This window comes from Phaseolus vulgaris, chromosome 11, assembly GCF_000499845.2.
Source record: "Phaseolus vulgaris cultivar G19833 chromosome 11, P. vulgaris v2.0, whole genome shotgun sequence".
In the NCBI taxonomy this organism is placed as follows: Eukaryota; Viridiplantae; Streptophyta; class Magnoliopsida; order Fabales; family Fabaceae; genus Phaseolus; species Phaseolus vulgaris.
Window position 1 is genome coordinate 50918593 of NC_023749.2, and position 23409 is coordinate 50942001.

The 23409-nt window shown below is 34.3% G+C and overlaps 3 protein-coding genes and 1 pseudogene across 3 annotated transcripts; 2 read left to right on the forward strand and 2 right to left on the reverse strand.

The window, feature by feature from the left end:
* The window catches only part of LOC137818898 (putative disease resistance RPP13-like protein 1), a 32671-nt pseudogene extending 24114 nt beyond the window's left edge, over nt 1-8557 (reverse strand).
* LOC137809576 (receptor-like serine/threonine-protein kinase SD1-7) lies at nt 746-3899 on the forward strand. Its single transcript, XM_068610692.1, has 7 exons — nt 746-820; nt 915-1277; nt 1364-1500; nt 2710-2870; nt 2968-3205; nt 3337-3487; nt 3577-3899. The coding sequence occupies exons 1-7, from the start codon at nt 746-748 to the stop codon at nt 3874-3876; spliced, it is 1425 nt and encodes a 474-aa protein (XP_068466793.1). The 3' UTR covers nt 3877-3899.
* Nucleotides 8558-11608: 3051 nt separating the features above from the next.
* Nucleotides 11609-18322, reverse strand: LOC137818914 (disease resistance protein RPV1-like). Its single transcript, XM_068622572.1, has 6 exons — nt 18059-18322; nt 15294-15811; nt 13862-14951; nt 13466-13768; nt 11980-13347; nt 11609-11832 (listed from the first exon to the last, which is right to left on the reverse strand). The coding sequence occupies exons 2-6, from the start codon at nt 15788-15790 to the stop codon at nt 11821-11823; spliced, it is 3270 nt and encodes a 1089-aa protein (XP_068478673.1). The 5' UTR covers nt 15791-15811; nt 18059-18322; the 3' UTR covers nt 11609-11820.
* Nucleotides 18323-21835: 3513 nt separating this feature from the next.
* LOC137809585 (putative disease resistance RPP13-like protein 1) lies at nt 21836-22540 on the forward strand. Its single transcript, XM_068610702.1, has one exon. The coding sequence runs from the start codon at nt 21836-21838 to the stop codon at nt 22538-22540; it is 705 nt and encodes a 234-aa protein (XP_068466803.1).
* Nucleotides 22541-23409: the final 869 nt, after the last annotated feature.

Sequence of the window (23409 nt, forward strand, 5' to 3'; positions counted from 1 at the left end):
TATTGCTTTTTCCTATGCAAAACTTTTTTGGAAATTTAATTGTTTTTTCCTATGCAGAGTTTGTGAAGCAGGTAATCATTTCATCCCAAATTCCAAATTTAAGGATTTCAAAATTTATTTTTTCAAACAATCATTTATTTTATAAATTATTTAAATTTTAACCGTTGGATTTACATGCTTATTATTATTATTATTATTTATGTCAAATCATTATATGTTGTGAGAATTGATTTTTTTTCTGGGACGAATTCTTTTTATGTTATATTTCTCATCATCAAACTTCTTAAAAATGAACAAATTCATTATTCAAAAATATTTATTAAATCAAACAATTTTTAAAATCAAAAAAGATATTTAAAGGCTTTATTTATTGATAAATGTGTGCTTTCCATGTATCTGATAACAATCAACTCACAATTTTTCAGATTGTACTTTTTTTAATTTAGTCTGACTTGCTTGATTTTGTATTTTTACAGATACACGTGGCTAATGTAATCTCTCTTACACATTTCTCAAAATATTGATTCCTCTTCCCTATCAGATTTGGTAGATATAGATAATCATTTCAACATTAAACATTAAATATTTCGCTTCCCAACAACCGTACTCATTTCTACCAAATCTTCTATAAAATATCCTTAACCCTACTTTTTTTCTGGTGCTCTACTACTTTGTTTCTGGTGGTTTCTCTATTACTCTTTTTCTCTTCTACTGAGTTCTTGGTGTTTTCTCCACTACTCATTTAATGGCGCCCAGTGCTGGAGAAATCATTAGACTTCAAACAAGAGGAGTCTTTTGGTGCATGAACAGCCGTGGTGAAGTATGTATATTTATTTTTTTTCCCAAAATTTCTTCTTTTCAACATTGTCTTCATTTCCTGACCTTTTTTTTCTTCTTTATTTCATAAAAAATAGCTTGGTTATGTAGATCGGGCTTTCGCCATCGAGTTTCAAAAAGAACTGGGAAAGGAGTGGACACTGGCTGATTCAGAAGGAAACGTCCATATAGTGGAATATAACGAAAATTTATTGTTGCCGGAAATATTGAGTGGATGGTTTAATTTATTTGATTTTTATGGTTTCATAGATGATAACTATATTTTATTCCGTTATGTGGGTCACAACGCCTTCCATATAACTGTTTATATGGATGACGTCCCTCAGAGTGGAGTAGATCGTTATTTGGAAGAAATTGAAGGGAAGGAACCCTTAAGCATTGGTCCCTTTGATCATTTTTCAATAAAGTTGTCTCGATCAAGTATCCAACTCAGTTATCTGGTTAGTATAAAATTGATTTATTTCAAAATGCTCTTTATTTTATTCTACTTTATTTCTATTTTCTTATTATTTCGATATTGTTGTAGGATCTTCCTGCTAAATTTTCACAATATATTCGACAAGGGAGATTCAACAAGGTTACTCTGCATGGTCTACTAATGAATGTGGAATGCAAGATCTTGAAAGGGAAGCCTCCTTTTAGACGGATTAAACTTGGAAAAGGGTGGAAGAATTTCTGTAGTCTTCATTCTTATCGTGAAGGAGACAAGATAATCTTCGAATGTGATACGAGAAATCCTTCTTCTCATATCAGGGTTTTGTTACTTACTTCTATTCACAGTTTAAGTTATCCTGCATAATTTCGGTTATTATTCTCATAGCATAATAGTTACCAAAGACTAAGAAAGCTCATACATATTTATGTTTCTGCTTGGACTTTTTTGGAAAACTGAACAGTTAGGTACTCTTTATGTTTATATTATATTCACTATATGTTTCTGTTTAGTATTGTTCATATTCTATTTGTTCATCTGTTTATTTATAAATTTTTTCATTATCTGGTATATTTATAATAGGTTGGCATTATTACATATGCTTAACACTATAACAATTGCCAGTATATTAAAGTCAGAAAAATCTTTTATCATATTTTTTATTATATATATTTTGTGTTAATATTAGAGAATGCTTATATTCGTTTTATTCTTTGTATATTGTCTATTATTAATTAGTCATTCAAGTATTAATTGTTGCTTTTTTTTTATATAGAAACATGATGATGTATATATGTTTATTATTGTTGTATGGTTTTTAAGATCTTTAGTTATTTATATAATAGTATTTCATTATGTTTTAGTTGTATTATATTACATTACATTTTAATTTAATTTAGATCATAAAAGGTGAATTCATAATTTAATATGATTTTGCCTACAATCTGTTTCTTGAAGAAACACACATTTACTGAGAGTTTTTTTTGTAATAATTGTACTTGGTATAATCTCCTGAATTCTATTTTTTAATTGTAAACATTTTTTGGAGAGTTTATTCTATTTTTTAATTGCAAAGATTTTTTGGAGAGTTTTTTTGCAGATTAAATTACAGGTTGAAGATAGCATGAGGTTGGTGAAGAGGACTTCAAAATGAGAGGACTTCAAAATGGATACATAGTATTAGATAATTGTTTATATAATAATCTATTTGTTCAAAATATTTTATTGTATTGATATTGTAATGTATTTATTATGGCCAAAATATATTCATGAATTTTTAATTATGTTACATTATTTAAATTCATTAATATACTAAAATTATATAAATTTATACTATTGCAATATATTTAATTTCATTTCATCAAATTAATAATTTATATATATCTAAATAAATTTATTATTTTTAATATTAATATTTAAATATAAAAATTTCGAAAAAGTCACGTGCGTTGCACGGGTCAACCTACTAGTGAAGTAACATTTATAGCTAAATTGCAACATTGCAACCTTGTAAGACTTGTGGCATGCTGCTTGGAGGAAAATGAAAAGATACTTGTATATGAGTATTTGTCAAATGCAAGTCTTGATTTTCACCTATTTGGTATGCTCTTAGATATCTTCATTGTGTAGAGTTGTTCTTGGTTACCTTTTTGTGTCTTTCACTGTATTAAGATATATATTCTAACTTCTGGTGTCAGATGATGAAAAAAGGAAGCAACTTGATTGGAAACTAAGGTCAAGCATCATCAATGGAATAGCAAGAGGTCTTTTATATCTTCATGAGGACTCTAGACTCAAGGTAATCCACAGAGATCTCAAAGCTAGCAATGTTCTGTTAGACGATGAAATGAATCCAAAAATATCAGATTTTGGATTGGCAAGAGCATTTGAAAATGGTCAGAACCAGGCAAATACAAACCGAATAATGGGAACTTAGTAAGCTCTACTTCTACCAAAACATTTATTTGAACAGTAGTTTTCCTCTGATGTAGTTTTGAAACATTCAATTCCTTGTTGTATGTTCTTTTGAGAGAGATAACAAAGTGATATTAATTTTGATCATGCAGTGGCTACATGGCTCCAGAGTATGCTATGGAAGGATTGTTTTCAATGAAATCTGATGTTTTCAGCTTTGGAGTACTGATTCTAGAAATCATTTGTGGGAAAAAGAACAGTGGATTTTTTCTATCAGAACATGGTCAAAGTCTTCTTTTATATGTGAGTTTTCTCTCTTAACTGATCCATAAATTTAACCAACAATGTTATCTAGAGTTATAACAATGTTCACAAATCAAAATTTGGTGTAGAGTTGGAGAATGTGGTGTGCAGGAAAATGTTTGGAATTGATGGATCCATTGTTAGAAAATTCCTACACATCCAATGAAGTTGAGAAGTTTATACAGATTGGTTTATTGTGTGTTCAAGAAGCAGCAACAATTAGACCAACCATGTCCACTGTCATGGTATTGTTGGCAAGTGATGTGATGACCATTCCAAAACCCAACAAACCTGCATTCTCAGTTGGAAGAGTGGAAATGTCTGCTTCAAAAACTTCCAAAAATATTTCCATTAATGATGTATCAATCTCTAGTATTGTACCAAGGTAATCAAACTTGCTTAATTAATTTCACTATGAGAAACCAATGACTGTTATCCTTTCTTAATTTAAACTAAATTATCCTATAAAGATAATCAATAATCAGTAATCAGTACAAGAAAACATATATTTTTCAGGTCTTTTGAAATTATATTTTCTTCTTATTATTTCTTTTTTACTTTTTATTTGCATAACAGTACTATTTATTTGTCTTTCTAACCTTTTTTTTATCCTTCTTTGATTTTCTTTTTATTTTCACAAAACTAAAACTTAAATAAACTAGTCATCTATGTGGGTAAAGGCAATCTTTGTTGTAGGTCATTTGAAAGAAATATAATTACATTTCTTTTTTAGGTTCAAATTTGGTGATAAATAGTTTCATTAATTTGGATAGAGGAACGGGGTCACACGCCATTTCAACACATAATGTTTTATTTTTCAAAAACATTAATCCAAAATTAAAATTTTGAAGTTTAACATATACTTGTTGTTTTCGTTTTCTTATTTTTCCTTTATCTTTTATGTCTTGATTTTTTTTCCTAGAACAACCTACATATTGTCAATTTAACATTTCTTGTTCGATTTTGTTTTTTCAAAAACTTGTTTGAGTGCCATAAACATTGAGAACTCCGAGGGTGGTGGTATTGTTAATGATATGAGTATTTGAGAATGAAAATAATTAAATGAAAGTAAAAGGATTTGAATTTATATAACATTATATTTAAAGAGATAGGTATTGAATATTTTCAAAGTCCAAACCTTAAAATCTTGAATCACCACAGCTCCTCATTCACACCTTTTCGATCTAATTCAACAAAAATATACACTTCAATAATGAATACAATTCTTTGAACTCCAAAACAGAATATCGATAATAAGACATTAAAAAGACGAGAAGTTGATGCGTGAAGAAAGTGGAGTATTTGCACTAAATAAGATTGTATCTAAAATGCTTAAAAGATAGTGTGAAGAATTGACACCTGATGAAAACATAGTTCTAATGTGAGCAATCTTTTTCCAGTCTTCGCCTTCTTCTTTCTTGTACCATTGTTTGAGCATCAGACAATTTGTAATTTCGAGTTGTGAAATGGATTCCGGCAGACCCTCCTTTGGCAAGCATTGGAGTATTGGACAATTACGAAGAAACAATTTCTGAAGAGAGGAGAGGTGACAGAGGCCCCTGTAGTCCAGTTTCTTAAGATTTGGACAATCTTTTATGTGTAGCTGAGTAAGGGAGACTGGAAGAAAACCTTCACCCGGAAAACACTCCATACCCTTTTCTTCAATGGACAAAACTTTTATGGAAGGGTTGGTTCCCCAAACCCCCTTGTTTAGTGAGGCAACAAGTTTGGAGCAATTCAAGAGAGAGATGTGTTTTAGATTTAATGGCAGACATCCGTCAGACAACTCCACACTTGGACAATCCTTTATAGACAGACGATTCAGAGATGGAAAGAGGGCGTACATGCGTTTAGGCATTGATTTCCATTTCTCTAATCCTTCAATCGAAAATGTCTCTAGCTGAGGTGCAAATAATCCTTCATCGGGAAATAATTCCAATTCAGAGCATTTTCGAATACTCAGACTCTTCAAATGACCGTGAGGGTGCCCCTGTGTTATCATCTGTAGGTTATAACATCCGTCTAATCTAAGGGAACAGAGTTTTGGGAACAAGTCTAGAGGGAAGTTAGTGAGAGAGTCACAACATTGAATGATACGCAATTCTACAAGGAAAGGGTAACCATGGTTCATGGGAATATTCATGCCCGGACAACAATAAATACCTAAGGAATGAAGAGGATGAGATAGGAGCATATCAAATGAACAAGTCTCCATATTCACACCTTCAATTTCTTCTGTCCTAGGAGTCGAAGCCACAAGTTGTTCGCACCCATTAATACATAGAATCGTTAAACAAGGAAGGTGCTCTGGAAAGTTCCCTTTCAAATTGGGACACTTAATTACAAAAAGACTATGAAGACGTGGAAAAGCACCTGTCATGCATTGCCATTCTTCCCATTCCTTCATGTCATTAAACCTCAACGTTTCCAAGGATGCAAATGCAGAAGAGATATTTCCATAAAAATCGGCATCTATCCTCACTATTCGATCAAGGCCACCAATTTCCAAGCGCTTGAGAAATGTCAAAAGTCCAAGGGAAGGTAACCATTGGCAATATTTACAGTTATTTAAGGTTAAGGACACCATATTCAATAGAAATTTATCAGATAACCAACCTGGAAATTGTGTGCCAGAATAGCCGGTGATTGACAATTGCTCCAAATGTCTTGCAGGTTGCAGATTCTCAAGTACTTCTCTTTCTTTTATTGAATCTTCATTTTTCACTTTCAAATCCCATTCTAAATGTAAAATCATAAGATGTTTTTTATTCCTCAAATTTGCTGCTAATGCATCACAGGAATCCGCAATATTTTCAAGATTTTTAATTGACAACTCTCTGTAAAGATCAAGTTGTCCTAGTTGTTGAATACTGAACTCATTACTGCTTTTGCCAACCTCAAACCCTCCTCACGATACTTCAAGATTCTTCAAATTTCCTAAAAGCATTGTGGCCTTTCTTAAATAAGTTTTCGTAAGTTCAAGGCGACGCAAATTTGGGAGTTCATGCAAAGTCGAGGGAAGCTCCTTCAAATGGATACACTTCTCGAGCTTCAACACTTGCAAGTTATAAAGTGAACATATTGAGTTGGGAAGTCTCTTTATGCGTGTTAATGAAAGGTCTAATGAACGAAGATGTATAAGATCGGCTATAGTGTCAGGCACCTCTTTTATGTTTTGACACTTAGACAAAGATAAGAGGCGTAAGCACTTAAAGTTGGAGATCAAGTCTTGTATTGACATCCCACAATTCCTAGATATGCACAGAAATGTTCGTAGCCTTTTAGCATCACATAAACTCCTATACTCATCACAATCAACATGATTCTTTACCATTGAAAAGTGACGAGTAGTCGTTGGTACGCTTCCTGGTCTATCAACACCCAACCTATAGCACATTTCACCAGAAACATATTTTGCTAAATCATTCAGAAGGTCATGCATTACAAAATCTATATCGAATAGCCAAATTGACCGCTGAAAGAATGACCTTGATAATAGATCATTGAAGTATTGTTCACCTACATCTTCGAGAGACTTACTCTGCTGATAGGAATGTAGAAAATTTTCAGCCATCCATGATAGAATTAAGCTCTCCTTGACAAACACATGGCCTTTGGGGAATACCGCACAATAAGCGAAACATCTCTTGAGATGAGAGGGAAGATGGTAATAGCTCAATAACAAAGCGGGAATAATTTTACTATTTTCTATTGGTAAGTCCCATATGTTGCTTCTCAGTACACCTTCCCACTCTCCAACAGATGACTTTGACTGTAAAAGAGATCCTACTGTTTCAAGGGCCAAAGGCAATCCTTGACACTTTTCAAGTATCTTCATGCCAATCTCCTTCAATTCAGAATTCAACTTAGAGTTGTCATCTTGGATTGCATGTTTAGCAAAAACTTGCCAGCTGTAATTTTCTTGTAATTTCTCTAGTTGGTGTATATTGTTTGACTCCAAAGTAGAAACAACTTCGTTATTGCGTGTTGTGACAAGAATTTTACTTCCCTTAGCACCATATTTAAGAGAAGTTTGCAATGACTTCCATTGGTCTCGGTCTTCGTTCCAAACATCATCCAGAACGAGAAGAACCTTCCTTCCTGTCAACGATTCTTTCAATCGTCCCTGAACCATTTCAAGGTTTCTGCTATCATCAGTTGACTGATGGATTCCCTCAAGAATTGCTTTAGTTAACTTGAAAACATCGAATTCATCAGAAACGCAGACCCAGGCTTTGATAGCAAATTTAGCCTCTATGATTAGGTCATTGTATACATGTTGAGCAAGTGTGGTCTTACCCATCCCACCCATACCCACAATACAAAGTATTGAAAGCTGGTTATGATTTCCATTGTTTGATGTCAGCCAATTAAGGATAATTTTTTTGTCATCATCTCTGCCATAAATAACTTCTTGAGTCACCAATGATGAGGATTCATTTCTTTTCCCTAACACGCTATTAGCCAACCCAGATCCAACACCACTAGAAATTTTGAAATCTTGAACTAGCTTTTGATCTAAGAGAGATTCTAGATCATCTAGGAGTTGTATCATCTTGGATTCAATACTGCTTACCTTGCTAGCACTGCACTGGAATTCAGCTTTCAACTCACTTTTGGAGAATTCATAGTCTATTTCCTCCAACAGATCCTCTGCATCATACAACGCATCTCTGACCTCATGAAGCCATTTTCTGACCATTGAATTAGTGAACTGCTTTTGTTCTGCATCATCAATGACAGCATTGATGTCCATCAGCTTCCTCTGCAACTTTTTCAGCATCCTCACATCGAGCTTTCTCCCACGAAAGTAGTGGAGAAGTTTATGAGAATCGAGCTTGTGAAATAAGACCTGGAGAACAGCACCAAAAAAAGCACCACCAAGTGTTTCAAGGACTGGCATGGTTGGAAGGGAAAGTGGGGAAATGAAAGAGAAGAAAGGGTTGTGAAAATTGGAAGTGAAGCTGAGTGAGGTGAATGAAGAGTGAGGATTTAGTTCAAGAAAGGAGTGATGGGGAGGAAGCAGTAGCTGTTGATGATTATTGCCGACAGCACCATGTGGCTTTCACACTATTTTCTACCAACTTTAGTGAATTAGTCTATTTCTGTGGCTTACTTTATGAATAAAGACACAAAATACTTATTACATCTTACATTTATATATTTTCCATTTTCTTCTTCGTTTTAGCGTAATTAAAAATGGTTTTATGTCACTACAGGACTGATGGCTTAAAAGCAGTAACTGTTTAATTTTAGAAAATAGTAGAATTAAAATTTGATAGAGATGAAAGTTATATATTTGCAAAACTACGAAATGTGATAGCTATGAATTTAGTGAATTTGGATGGTCTTGAGTCAGAAGTATTTGATTGGATCATGTTGAAACATCCACATCTACCTCTACAAACTTCACTCCTTTTCTAAAGAACCTCCACGCCACGATGCAGTATCGGCCATCAGATCTAGAGAAGAAGCTAATGGTCCTCTCAACAATGCTTGTTTCTCCAATTCTAGCTTTGTCGTCACCATCACCTTCACGAACTTTCTCACTTTATGTTTCTCATTGTCACCATCGCCGTCATTGTCCTCTTCCATGGACTTGTGGAGCAAGGAGACATGGTTACTATCTGACTAGTCTGTCTATGATAATATTCAATGTTCTTATTTGTTCTGCATATTGTGAAAGAAGAGGGAGAAAAATATCTTATTCGGGACTAGAATGGTTGGGTGATTCAATGATTGGAACTCTGTTAATTGTCACACAAGCTTCCATTCTTAAATCCTCAAAAGATGGGTATATTAATATGAAGTAGGTCATCTCTGAGGTATACTACGGTGCATGTAAAAAGAAGATACGAAATATGTAACATTTTTGCTAAAATGATCCTAAAATTTGTCGTCAATTACAATCTATATGAATTACAAATGATTTCAGGTGTTCTTATTTTCATATGGTTGTCATTAAAGTAAAGTCGTATATTTGCACTATGTATGTCATTAAGAATGAGAGTGTCGATACTTTTACACCACTCAAAAAATTACTCCCACTTCATAATTCATTATGTTATTATTTTAATCATATTTCTTTTATATTTTAATATAAAATATTAATACATATTGTTATATTGTTGAAATATAGGTTGTAAAGTATGAATGTTTTGTTTCATATGGTGTGAAACTACCATTTTTTTTACTAGTTTATTTAACTAAAAATCGCCAGATATCTATCATAACAGTGAACATGACTTTTATTTAAAACAAAAACATTAAAATCTAATATATTTTGTAGTTTGTTAATAAATTCTAGTAATTATATCTTTAAGAGATTCCTAGTGTGCTGTCGTTTTGCAAACAAATTAAAAAGATTTCAACACAAATTGTTTAACATAGTGATAAATCATCTAACGCCAAAGAGATGATATAATAAAAATGGTCACATGATCCATAGGGTCATCTCCCAAACAATGAGTCCAATGAACATAATCTAAAACCTATCTACAAATAATGAAAGTAAGTAATAATAGTAAAGTAAAAGGGGTGGTGTTTGTTTAGCAAGAAATATCTAAAAAATACTAAATAAATAAAAAATCATAGTAGATGGTGGATTTTTGGAATTTTGGTGGATAAGTTTTAGTAATATTTCATATTAAAATATAGACACTTATGAGTATTTATTGATAAAATAACTATAATTTATGAATTTAAACATTTTTACATATTTTGTGATTATAATATTTAGTTGATAGTGTAGGGTTAGGCAATAGGCTGATCTTTGGGATAATGTTTGATTATGGGGAATGGTGCATTTGTTTATCTTATATGTAAGAGGGTTGGATCACCCTTTAAGTGGTCCTATTTATTTATTTGCTTCTTGCTTATCAAAAAAAGAAAATGAATAAGAACTATTTATTCCAAAATTTTTGTTAATTTCATAATTCTAGAGAAAGATGGAGATGAAAGAGTGAAAGGAGAATATACAAGATGAAAAGGGAAAGTTGCAACACTCCAACACTCGCCCAAACTCGCCTAAGCCAGAAGCCTTCTAGAGGATCTTGCCCAAGCGAGCTCAGTCACGCTTAGGGTGAGATCACTCCTGAGATGTTGGGTTGTTTTCGTATAACTCACCTAGATGAGCACAATCCCGCCCAGACGAGAAGTCACTTATAATCCATGCCCAACTAGGTTAAATATGAGGTGTGAGACACAATTCTAGACATCATTGGGAGAATAGAAGATGATAGAAAACTCGAGGAGGCATCCGTCAAGGAGAAACATCCTGGATCTTCTTTTCTAGTTTTCTATGCTTGTAATGGCCAACGTGAATGGCTAATTCTACCCCTTGAGATTGGGAGTAATCTGTTCAAACCCTTATGTATTGAGGTAATATTTAAATGTAATATTTTGTTCTTGATTGATGATTGGTATTGTCATTTTATTCATAAGGCTTGTTAACCATTTTTTTATCCTTAGATTTGGCTGAAAAGTACTTCTAAGTTTATGACATAAATGATAATGCTTAATATATCTAAATGCTAATAGATTTCAAATGTTAATTATTATCAACATCTAATCGTAAGAATAAGGAGTTTTTATAAATATGAGGAATCGATATTTAGGAGACTACTTTAATAATTTTGTATGTCAAAATTCGATATGAATGAATTTTATATGGGCATCAATATCAATCAAAGGATATAATATTATTTTGCTTTTCAAAATACAAAAATAGTGAGAAGGATGAACCCAATCCCAATTTTTCCAATTGAATCAATACTACTTACTTTGCTTTCTTTACAATTCTTGCAATCATACACAACAAACTTCCAACAAACTTTATTATTTTGTTTTGTATTTAGTGAATCTCATACTTGATAATTCAACTATTCCTTGTGGGTTCGATATACGTCCTTAAAGACAAATTATTAATTCTGACACGGTACACTTTGTTTAATGTGTCCCAAATTTGTGAACTACTTAAATCATGAACTTCTTAACTTATACTTAATTGGTTTGACTTTTGTGGTCACTATAATTGCAAATTGTACACTACTTTATGAACAACACAACACATTCTCATTAAGTAGGCGTGGTTGCCACAAAGTCACGAGCAACATATAAAGGTTTGCACATATAAAATCATCAATCCATTACCATAACAATTTGATATCATTCACCAGTTGTCTCAGAAGGATACTATAAAATAAATACCTTAGCATTCTCCCGTTTTATTCTAAATGAAGGAAAAATTCACCACCAAAATGTTTTGAGTACAACTCAGACTCTTCCACGAAGCTAGCTAGCTCTCATTTCCCATGAATTTCTCCACAAGTGTTTCAAAAGAAAACCTGCTAAAATTGAAGTATAACACAGTGTTATTGCAATAGACTAGGCATGATTTTTTAGAAGCCAGAGTATTTCCAACTAAAAAATTCTATTTTTGAAGTACTATATAGTTTCATTTAAGAAATAAAAATAAGGGTGAAGTTTCATACCGATGAAGTAATCACATGAAGAAGTTCTTCCCACTCATTTTCATTTCCATTTTCATTACTTGATCCATCAACTCCAATCTCTGTCAGCTGTGACTCGTTATTAGATACTTCAACCAAGGATTCTAATCCATTTTCAGCGTTGGAGCATCTAACTCCAACTCCAATTGCTCTGGATTGTGACTCATTGAAGATTTGAGTAACAGATTCCAATTCAAACAACTTCAACCCTGATTCTGTGGCATACACTGGGAAGACCCCACACTCTTTGATTGTAACTTTTTCCGTTTTCTGACCGTAATTAAATTCAAACTTAAAAGGTATTTCACTAAGATGGTCACATGTTTCAACAAACAAAAATGCCACGTGATCTGATATTAAAGATGTGTGCAATAATTTGCCTTCGTCCATTCCCACTTGTTTGCTATCTTGATAGATAGAACACGAAAAATGTCCCTCTACTGATCCCTCAGAAACAATGACACAACAGATGAAACCACACAATTCAGGTAGTGAGAGATAAGGAATAGTTATTGAACTATCTACAGTATGAAATCCGCATTGATTCATCATGATATGGTCTCCAGGGAAAACGACACATCCACCCTCAAATTGCTTAGGATAATATTGTTTGGATAAGCAGGGCGTGCAACTCTGCAACATGTGTTCAAAAACAAGTAATTGACTGAAGACTGTCTCCAAAGAAGTGGAGTTATAGGCTGTCAAAATATTCAAGGATGATGGAAGCTCTGATAGAGACACCAGTTTCCTGCAATCATCTAACTTCAATACTGTCATCATTGAAAGGTTTTTTATGCTTTCAGGCAAACTCTCCACAATAGTTCCGCTTAAATCTAAAATTTTTAAACAGAACAAGTGGCCAATGATGTTGGGGAGTGATTGTAAGAATGATAGATTGTGTTGAGTGCAGTCAAAATTGTCTGGCGCTGTAATCAATCCCGGTTCCGAAACATTCGGTAACATGCCAAAATTGCTGCAACCCTTTAGCCAAAGTTGAGTAAGTTTCCTATTAAATTGAATTGATGATGGCAATGCACATATAGCAGTATAAGATAAGTCCAAAACCGTCATTTCATGTGATGTCACTGAGAACTCCTTGAGAGATGAACAACCTTCGAGGTGCAACCTCTGCAGATATTTTGAATGAACATTCAGGTTTTCAATCCCTGTACAGCCACTCAATTCCAAGAATGTAAGCTTAGGGAGAGATGATATGGAAGTGTGGAGCTTACGCAAGCTTTCACACTGAGAGAGATTAATTGATCTAAGTTTTTTGGCCTTAGATAAGTCAGGAATCTCAACCAGATCCCTAGAGGCTCCAAGGTAAATTTTTTGCAAGTTCACGAGGTTCTGTAACAAAATGCATCACGTTGTTCAGAGATCGTTAAATTCATAACCACGAGCTTTGACTAAAACAGAAACCTTAACAAATTGGAGAAAAATTTAGTACGTATAGCCACATTCATACCTGAACACCATCCCAAAGCTTTTTAAGCTTGCTACCATACATGTAAAGCTCAACAAGATCTTCTGCATGAAAGTTAGACGGCAAAGACTCATGACAAAATCCATCCCAAAAAAAGTACCTCAATTTATCAGAAACTGACTCCAGACCGCTAGGAAGGTACACATGAAATCGGGTTGACCAGAATGAACAATGTATGTTAAGAAATCTCAAGTTAACCATCTTTGTGAAGCAATTAGAGCTCAAATTTAGATCCCTGTTTAGATTACACGTATCTAAAGTTATGCATTCAACAACTTCAGTTCCCTGTGAAACAAAATTTAGAATAGTAGAATTATCATACTAGCAACATCCTAAAATGAAACCAAAAAGAAACAATTATGAATCTACCAGTTATACCAAGTTATGTTTCAATACTTCGTGCACTTCCTCCGGTCTCCACAATCGACTTCGCCTTCCAGGCTCTTTAATAGATTCTTGATCAACAATTTCTCGACCCATTTCTTGTATTAGGTCATGCATTTCTATACTGCAACCTGAAATTGTTACTAGAGCTTTATCTAAAAGAACTTCTATTCCAGATGCTGGAAAGAAATCACAAGCTTCCAATATATTTGTGACCCAATCTCTATCTTTTCCTTTGAAGAAGCATGCAATATCTAGAAAGATGTCCTTTTGAGAACGATCTAAGCCATCATAACTTAACTTTAATACATTATTAATTTCCTTATTTGAGATCTTTTTGAGTTTTCTCAATTCACTTTCCCATGCCTCTTTACTTCTTCGACGTAAACTTGCACCTAGAACTTTCAAAGCCAATGGAATACCTTTGCAATAGGAAACTGCCTTTCTTGATAAATCTTCGTGTCCTTGTTTAGGTGTGTTTTCTTCAAAGACAGTCAAACTGAAAAGTTCGAGAGACCGATCAAAACTCAATTTCTTCACCTCATATACCTCATCATTTGGTCTAAAAATTTGCTGGTCTCTGGTTGTAACAATGACTCTACTTCCTGGTCCCAACAAACCATAATCTTTAATAAGATGTTCTAATTGCTCACAGGTAGACACATCATCCAATACAATGAAGACTTTTTTATGTCCAAGCCTATGCATGACAAACTGGGGTACTAAAAGGGGTGCATCAAAACAATGACTTTCATTACCTAACAACTCAGTATAAAGCTTTTTGTGTAAAGCTTCAAGTCCACCAGGCCTACTTGAATTTTCCCTTACATTTGTGAGGAAGCAACCACCTTCGAACTCAGGAGAAAGTTGTGCATACAAAGCAGTAGCAAGGGTGGTCTTTCCTATGCCACCCATGCCCCATATTCCCAGGATTCTAACTTCTCTTGACCCAATTCTTAGTAATGATTCAATTTGTTCATAATTTTCTTCAATTCCAACCAGCCCTTTAAGTTGATTTGGGTATCTAGCAGTCAGTTTTCGCAAAATGTCTCCAACAATGTCCATAAGGAGTTTAGATTCAGTCCTAGCATATGCAAATGGGAAACAAAATGTAAATGATGTGTTGCAAGTCTAACCAAAAGTAAAGCATAATTGTCCATAATGTCGAATCAATATGCTGAGAGTAAACCCAAAAAATAATAATAATTGGAGAATGGAAATTCAATGACTTCTAAAGCAAACTACCATGAAAGTTGTTATGGTAGAAAAGTGTGCTCGTGTGGTGTAAGTATAATAGTATTAGAAGTTAGCAAGTACTCATACTGAAGAATTAATGGATATAGAATCTATTTTGGCAACTGCAAATAAAACAAAAACGTTATCTTTTCTTTCAAAAAATTTCTCCCTCTCAAATCATTTTATTTACCTGTTTCGAGAATCCCACCCAGATAAATTGGCTACTTCAGTGAGAGCAGTTCTCCATTTGTTGCACCTGAGGTCTTCCTGATGCTTTACAAAGGCTTGCTCATAGCTCCCACTCTGCTTCCTCACATGAGATGGGTCTATGTTGTAAAACACTGGAATCACAATTTGTCCTTGGTTTTTCTGGCATTCAAGAATCTTGCTGAGTTCTTCTAGGCACCACTTTGAGGAAGCATAGTTCTCTGACATGATCACAATCGATACATGAGAATCTTCGATTGCTTTGATGAGTCCCTGTGAGATTTCATCTCCCTTCTCAAGCTTGTAGTCAATATAGGTTTCTACTTTTTTGTGCTTCAAAGCCTCATAAAGATGGCTGGTGAAGTTCATGCGAGTGTCCTCACCTCGAAAGCTTAGAAAAACATCATATTTTTTACAAGACGTCGTAGAAGAAGAGTTAGAGGAAGAAGCGACATCACTCATCAATCGTTGCTCAGCCATTATGAATTCCTAGATTTGTACCTGCAATGATTATAACAACGCACTTGAAGAAATAATTTACGTTTCAATCTGTTCTTGAGTCATGTCTTTAACATTATTACTTGGAATGTAAAAATATTCCTAACATGGGATCAACAAGTTCAAACTTCAAAAGTTCTGCTCACTTACAAAAGAAAAAATAGACATGTTTACCAAATTGCTAATGTGATTTTTTGAGATGTTTTGAAAACCTTGGAGATTTATTTTGCCTTGATTAATGTCTTGTATTTTGTTGGGTTTGCAACCATAACAAACAAAAGAAAACACTTTTATTCACTAGAAGGTTTTAAACACAAAATTCTCGCTAGATACAATGTTATACATATAAAGTGCTCTATATATAAAACTAAGAAACAGAAACTTATTATGACAATTAAGTCTAAACATTTAATACATACATCTAGCGGTTTGACCAGACTTTACACTACTAGACGCTCCCTTAGTAGACAGTCTTCTGCGCTCTTCGCTTGACCATCATGATTTAAAGTAACCTTTACTCTAAATTATAGAAGATCTTACGCATCACTTTCTTTTATCCTAAAATAAAAAGTTAATCCACAGGAGACATTACTTGAATCTCCATCTTGGCAAGGAATTTCTAAACACATCTACGTGATACTTCTCCGATGCTATGTTCTCAATTCTAACCTCCCAAGACTCAACAACATTTCTCACGAAGTGCAATCTAACATCTTTGTGTTTGGTCCTCTCGTGGTAAATTTGATAATCAACTAGATGTATGTCATTTTGACTATCATAGTGAATAGTCACAAAGTCCTAATAAGACCCATCTCTCTTATAATCCCTTCAACCACAAATCCTCCTTCACCCCTTATGTGAGAGTGATATAGTCTATTTGGATAGTAGATAAAACTACCATTGATTGCAATTTGGATTTCCAACAATATGTAGTTCCAAATCATATGAAAACATACCCAAAATGATACTTTTTGGTATCAACATTCCCTACTTAGTTTCCATTCATAAACCCTTCTACATCGCCTCCACTATGCATAGACCATCTATACACCAGACCAAATGATTGATAAGTGTCGTATTTCAGTAATATTTCATATTAAAATACAAGCACTTATGGATATTAATAAATAAAATAACTATAATATAACCCCTAATTTATGAATTTAAACCTTTTTACATATTTGTGATTATAATTTGAATAAGAACGATTTACTCCCAAATTTGTGTTAATTTTATGATTTTAGGGAAAAATAGAGATGAAAAGGCAAAAAGATAATAGACAAAGATACAAAAAGAAAAGTTGTATCGCTCCAGCACTGGCCCAAGCCAAGATGCTAGCATGTTTGCCTCACCCCCAAAGAGCATCAACACAACCTTATAGTACCAAGATAGTCTACATCTTGATTCTCCATGATCCAAAGTCGTTCTTCTTAAACAACTTCTTGAAGTCAAACTTGGTGGTGGTCATGTTTTCAACTTCTTGACTTTCTTTTTCTTGTCCCCACAAACTGTGTCAATTGTTGGGTTCACAACAATAAGAAGCGAGAAACACAAAAACAAGATTGAAAGAAAGCACTTTTATGAACAGGAAGATTCTATGCACAAAGAATTCTCACTAGATACAATGTGTCATCTATAGACATAAAGTGCTCTATATATACAACCTAAGAAACAGAATAACAAAAAACCGTCAAGACAATCAAGCCTAAACATTTAATACATACATTAGACATGCATCATATATAGTATGTCCAGATTTAACACTACTAGGCACTTCCCTAGTATCCAGTCTTCTAAGAACGATCATGATTTAGAGTTAATCATTACTTGGAATCCCTAATGGTCCATTTCGGAAAATCATAAGCTAAGTAAACGATTTGATAAAAAAAAAAAAAAAGAGAGCCTAATAAAATAACATGATGAATATTACACTATATCAAGTCACAAAATTCAAACTTCAGATTCAGACAAAGAGAAAAACACAGCTCACTGTCAGACAGAAGCAACTGATAGTTAACTATGCAGTATATTCAAGACACTACAGCTGTTAAATTGACAGATCGTTTAAAACACTGTGAACATTGAATAAAAATTGCTGAGTATCATATAGTACTTAAATGATATTGACGATTGCTATGAGTAACACTGTGGAAATTGAAAGCAAATATTGTCATGGAAAACAATAAGAAATTTAAATCAGCCATATTCCTTTAACTTGTATAATTTGTAACTGAAAATGGAGAGAAATACCTGACCAGAGATACAACTTCTTGGAACAGAAAATGCAGATTCTTCTCTTCAACCAAGAGCTTTTCTGAGATTCCTGCACACAATAACTATGATCAGAGGAGAAGTTCATGTCTTGTAAAAAGTCTTGGCTTAGCTTCTTTATCAGCAAGGGTCCCACATCCCCTAAACAAACGCGTTTTATGTTCACTTTTTGACCATGCAAAGCAAAGACGAAAAATGAATGTGAAGAGTTGGATGAATGCAAGGGTTGATGATTACGTCACTGTCATCAATAGTTGCAGAGATTAAAATAAATAGGAACAACACTGAGAATTTAAGATATATATAGAAAGAGAAAGCAAGAATCAATTAACTTTAAGAATTATTCTTCATTTTCATAAATTATTTATTTTTAATTTATTAACTCTAAAGAATAGTTTATCTTAATAATTAAACTATGAGAAAATAAATAGTACGACAAAGAGAGTAAATATCTTAAAGAATATATCTTTCTCAGGCATTATTAGTGCCATGTGAAGAGGAGAGGAAGGAGATGAGAGAAATTATGGAAATTGAGGTATTTTGATGCATCAAATGTCTCATTTTTTGAAGGCTCTAACAGATTACGAACTCTAATTTCTCTTGCTCTTTCTTGCAAAGTAGCCAAGTACAATGCATATAAACATTATTAACTGTTCATTTTCCAATTTCTAGCAGATATTTCTCTTGTGCTTTAAGGTTAATATTGGACAAGTAGAAGACCATGGGGCTCAAAATATGAAGGACAGTATAATTCGAAACAATTATTTTATATCATTTATTCTAATAGATTTCTTTAAACCAAATTATGATATCTGAGTATTTTAATTGTATTTTTTTATACTATATATATCCTATATTTTAATAGTATTTTAAACCTAAAACATCTTTGGTAGTCCTGCTATCTATCTTTCTTTTGTTCTCACCACGAGACTCTGCCTTTTGACTCTACCAGGGTACCATTAAGTAATCAAATTTAACTTTGACAAAGTCATCAATATTACCATGTGATTAGTGCATCTACAATCCAAGTTAAACCATCATTCATAATAAAACACCTTCTTACTGCTCATCTCATCATCACTGATATCTCTGCACTCACTCATTTCCTTTCATCCACTCCATTTTCTACCATGCCTGCTGAATTGATTACCGGTGCTCTTGTGTTAAATGGTTTATTCACAATTTGGCTTCTCGTTTAGGGGACATATTTCGTGGGAAAAAAGGAAACTAATATATTTACTAATAAAATAATAGATTTTAACATGTTTTATAATATATCTCTTAATTTAAACAAGTCATTTACTTAGTTAATAGTATAATAATAACAGATGTTGCAGTTTGTGATGTGGGGAAGACTAAAAAATTATTACGCCTTTCATGACTACATTAACCCTGCATTGAACTAAGTCATTGGCAAAAGCTAGCAGCAGCTGACTGAATCCATTCATCCTTGTCCTATCATGGCATTAGAACTTGTTGGTGGTGCTCTTCTTTCTGCTTTCCTTCAGGTTGCATTCCAGAAGCTAGCTTCTCCTCAAATTCTCGATTTCTTTCATGCAAGAGAGCTTGATCAAAAGCTCCTCAACAAGTTGGAAACCAAGTTGCACTCCATCAATTCTCTGGCTGATGATGCAGAGCGAAAGCAGTTCACGGATCCACATGTCAGAAACTGGCTGCTTAAGGTCAAAGATGCTGTCCTTGATGCAGAGGATCTCTTAGATGATATACAAAAACTCTCCAAAAGCCAAGTGGATACTGAATCTGAATCTCAAAGCTGTTTAGGCTGTACTTACAAGGTACCCAATTTCGTTAAATCTTCTCCTATTAGTTCCCTTAACAAGGAAACTGAGTGTAGGATGGAACAAATCCTTGACGACTTAGAATTTCTCTCAAGCCAAAGGGGTGATCTAGGATTGAAAACAGCTAGCGGTGTTGGATATGGGTTGAGTAGTGAACTGCCACAGAAATCACAAACAACGTCTTTGGTTGTTGGAACTGATATTTATGACAGAGATCACGATAGAGAACTGATATTTATGGCGGAGATCATGATAAATAACTGATGTTTAACTAGCTGACATCTCACATCCACGACCGTAACCAGCCATCAAGCCATCAATACTTTCTATAGTGGGAATGGGGGAGTGGGTAAACATGTATTCAATGACTCAAAGGTGGGCTAAATTTGTTGTCAAAGTCTGGATTTATCTGTCAGATGAATTTGATGTTTTCAAGATATCAAGAGCAATTCTTGAGGCTGTTACAAGATCAGCTCATGATAGTAGAGATTTGGAGATGGTTCACAAAAGATTGAAAGAAAAATTGACAGGCAAGCCTTCTTGTTTTGGATGACGTTTGGAACGGAAACCAACCTAAATGGGAGGAAGTGTGGAAGACCCTTGTTTTCGGGGCCCAAGGGAGTAGGATTCTTGTCACCACACGTAGTAAGGAAGTTGCTTCTACCATGCGGTCAGAGGATCAGTCCCTTAAGCAATTATAGGAAGATCATTGCTGGAAGTTGTTTGCTAAACATGCATTCCGAGATGATGATACTCAACCAAATCAAGAGTGTAGGGAGATTGGCATGAAGATTGTTAAAAAATGTAAAGGACTACCTCTTGCCTTGAAAACAATGGGAAGTTTGTTATACAACAAATCATCTGTTTCAGAATGGGAAACTGTGTTCCAAAGTCAAATATGGGAATTTTCATAAGAGTGTTATGATATTGTTCCAGCTTTAGCATTGAGCTATATTCCCCTTCCTTCCCACCAGAAGGCCTACTTTGCCTATTGTGCCCGGTTCCCCAAGGATTATGAGTTTAAGAAGGAGCATTTGATGCATTTGTGGATGACTGAAAATCTCCTACACTGTCGTCAACATAGTAGGACTCCTGAAGAAGTTTGCCAACAATACTTCAATGATCTACTATCAAGGTCCTTCTTTCAACCATCAGGTGAAAACGAAGAAGTATTTGTCAAGCATGACCTTCTACATGATTTGGAAAAATATGTTGGTGGGGACATGTATTTGAGGTTGGAAGTTGATCAAGAAAAACATATACAAAAAGCAACTCGTCATTTTTCAGTTGAACTTGGTCACTACTCGTCATATACGCACATTTATTTCAACAAGTACGAGACTGAATGGTTTAGGCTATGGCTGGCAGTGCTATATGTCGATGCATGAATTGTTCTCCAAGTTTAAGTTCATACTATCTTATCTCTGTCTCATTGTTCTGACCTTCAAGAATTACCTGACTCTGTTGCCAATCTTGAGCATCTTCGTTCCTTAGACCTCTCCAACACTGCACTAAAAAGACTAACTGAAAAGATATGTTCACTCTTCCACTTGCAAATACTGAAGTTGAAAACTACTGTAGAGATTTGGAGGAGTGGCCTTCAAATTTGCATTTACTCACAAATTTGTGTCGGCTTGAATTTATAAAGACTAATATGAGATAGGTGTCACCGCATTTAGGAAAACTGAAGAATCTTAAAGTAGTAATGAATTCTATCAATTGGGGAGCTGTAGAATATTGAGAATTCCCTAGATGCATTAGAAGCATATTTGAACAATAAAACACACCTTGTGGCACTAAAGTTGCGATGGTGGATGAATCGGAACTCTACTGATTCAAAAAAGAAAAGGAGGTAATTGAGAATCTGCAACCTTCCAAAAAGTTAAAGAAGTTGTCAATCTTTAGGTATGGTGGGAAACAATTTCCAAATTGGTTACTAGGAAACTCACTGTGGAATATGGCGTCCTTAGAGTTGGAAGCATGTCAATCTTGCCAACGTTTACCTCCCCTTGGACTTTTTCCATTTCTGAAGGTCTTGAAGATTATAGGACTTAATGGGATATTGAGTATTGATGGTGATTTTCATGGGAGCAACTCTTCTTCATTTAAATCCCTTGAAACATTGTATTTCTCCGATATGAGTCAATGGGAAAAGTGGGAGTGCCAAACTGTGACAGGTGTTTTTCCACGTCTAGGAAGGCTTTCCTTAAGAAAATGTCCAAAGTTGAAAGGAGTGTTGCTAGAGCAAGTTGTTCCTTTGGAAACACTATACATTAGTAACTGCCAACAACTTGAGGCATTAGCTCCCAAGTCGGTAGATTTAGAGCTATGTGTGTGTGGAAAGCTGCAGTTGGAGTGGGCTACAATGAAAAGGCTCAAAGTGGCAGAAACCTCATTGCTGCAAATTGTTAGGTCCGACACTCTTGAAGACTTGCACATTGATTCATCCCTGGAGTCAATCAATGATGATTGTGTCTCTCTACTCACCTTTCAACTAGATTTTTTCCCAACACTCAGGACGCTTCATCTTAGTGGGTTTGGTAATCTAGAGATGATTTCACAAAGTCTCATCCATCATCATCTAGAAAAGTTGACACTCAAGAATTGTTCTAAGTTAGAATCATTTCCTGGAAGCATGCATATGTTGCTTCCATCTCTCTAGTATCTATCCATACAAGACTGTCCAAGACTTGAATCATTCTCTAATGGAGGTTTGCCATCAAATCTGGAGTATCAGATAATAGAAGACTGTCCAAGAGTGGGAAAAGATTGTTTATGGCTTTTCTATTTCATGACTTGTTTATGGACGTTTCTCCTCACCTGTTTGCAAACAACATATGAAAGCACTTGTGTAAACTTTTTCAACGCAATACGAACCCAGAATAAAATAGTTGAAAGTAGAGAAAAATTTCACAAGTTTTGTAGAGGATCGCCTTGGTTTGCACACAATTTCTGACAAATTTTCCCGAAATAGTTTTTTCCTAAAATTCCAGGTAAAAATCTCGACTAAATTTGGGACAAAACGTGCCAAATTTCAAGTCTAAGGGATGAGTATTTGCCTGGGCAAAAAATCAAATAGTTTCACACACAAACGAACCTTCCTTTCAGTCCTGGCATTGATGAACAAAAAATTTATGCAAATCTAGTGGGACGAATTTGGGACTAAAATCTTAGCCAAAACTCAATAGACACAATGACGAATGTCTAGTAAAAATTTCAGACCAAAATACCCAAGGAGTAAGGTGTAGTAAGTCCCAAGTCGAGAGCAAACAAAACTAGTTTTCCGAAAACAAATCGTCCTGGCTTTTCGTCCCCGTATCTTCTTTTCTTGATTTGTTTATGGACGTGTCTCTTTACCTGGGTGCAAAAAACATACGAAAGCACTTGTGTGAACCTTTTCAACTCAATACGAACTGAGAATAAAATTGCATAAAGCAGAACAAAAATTCTAAAAAAATTCTCCCGAAGTAGTTTTTTCCTGAAATTCCACGTAAGAATCTTGACTGAATTTGGGAGAAAACGCAACAAATT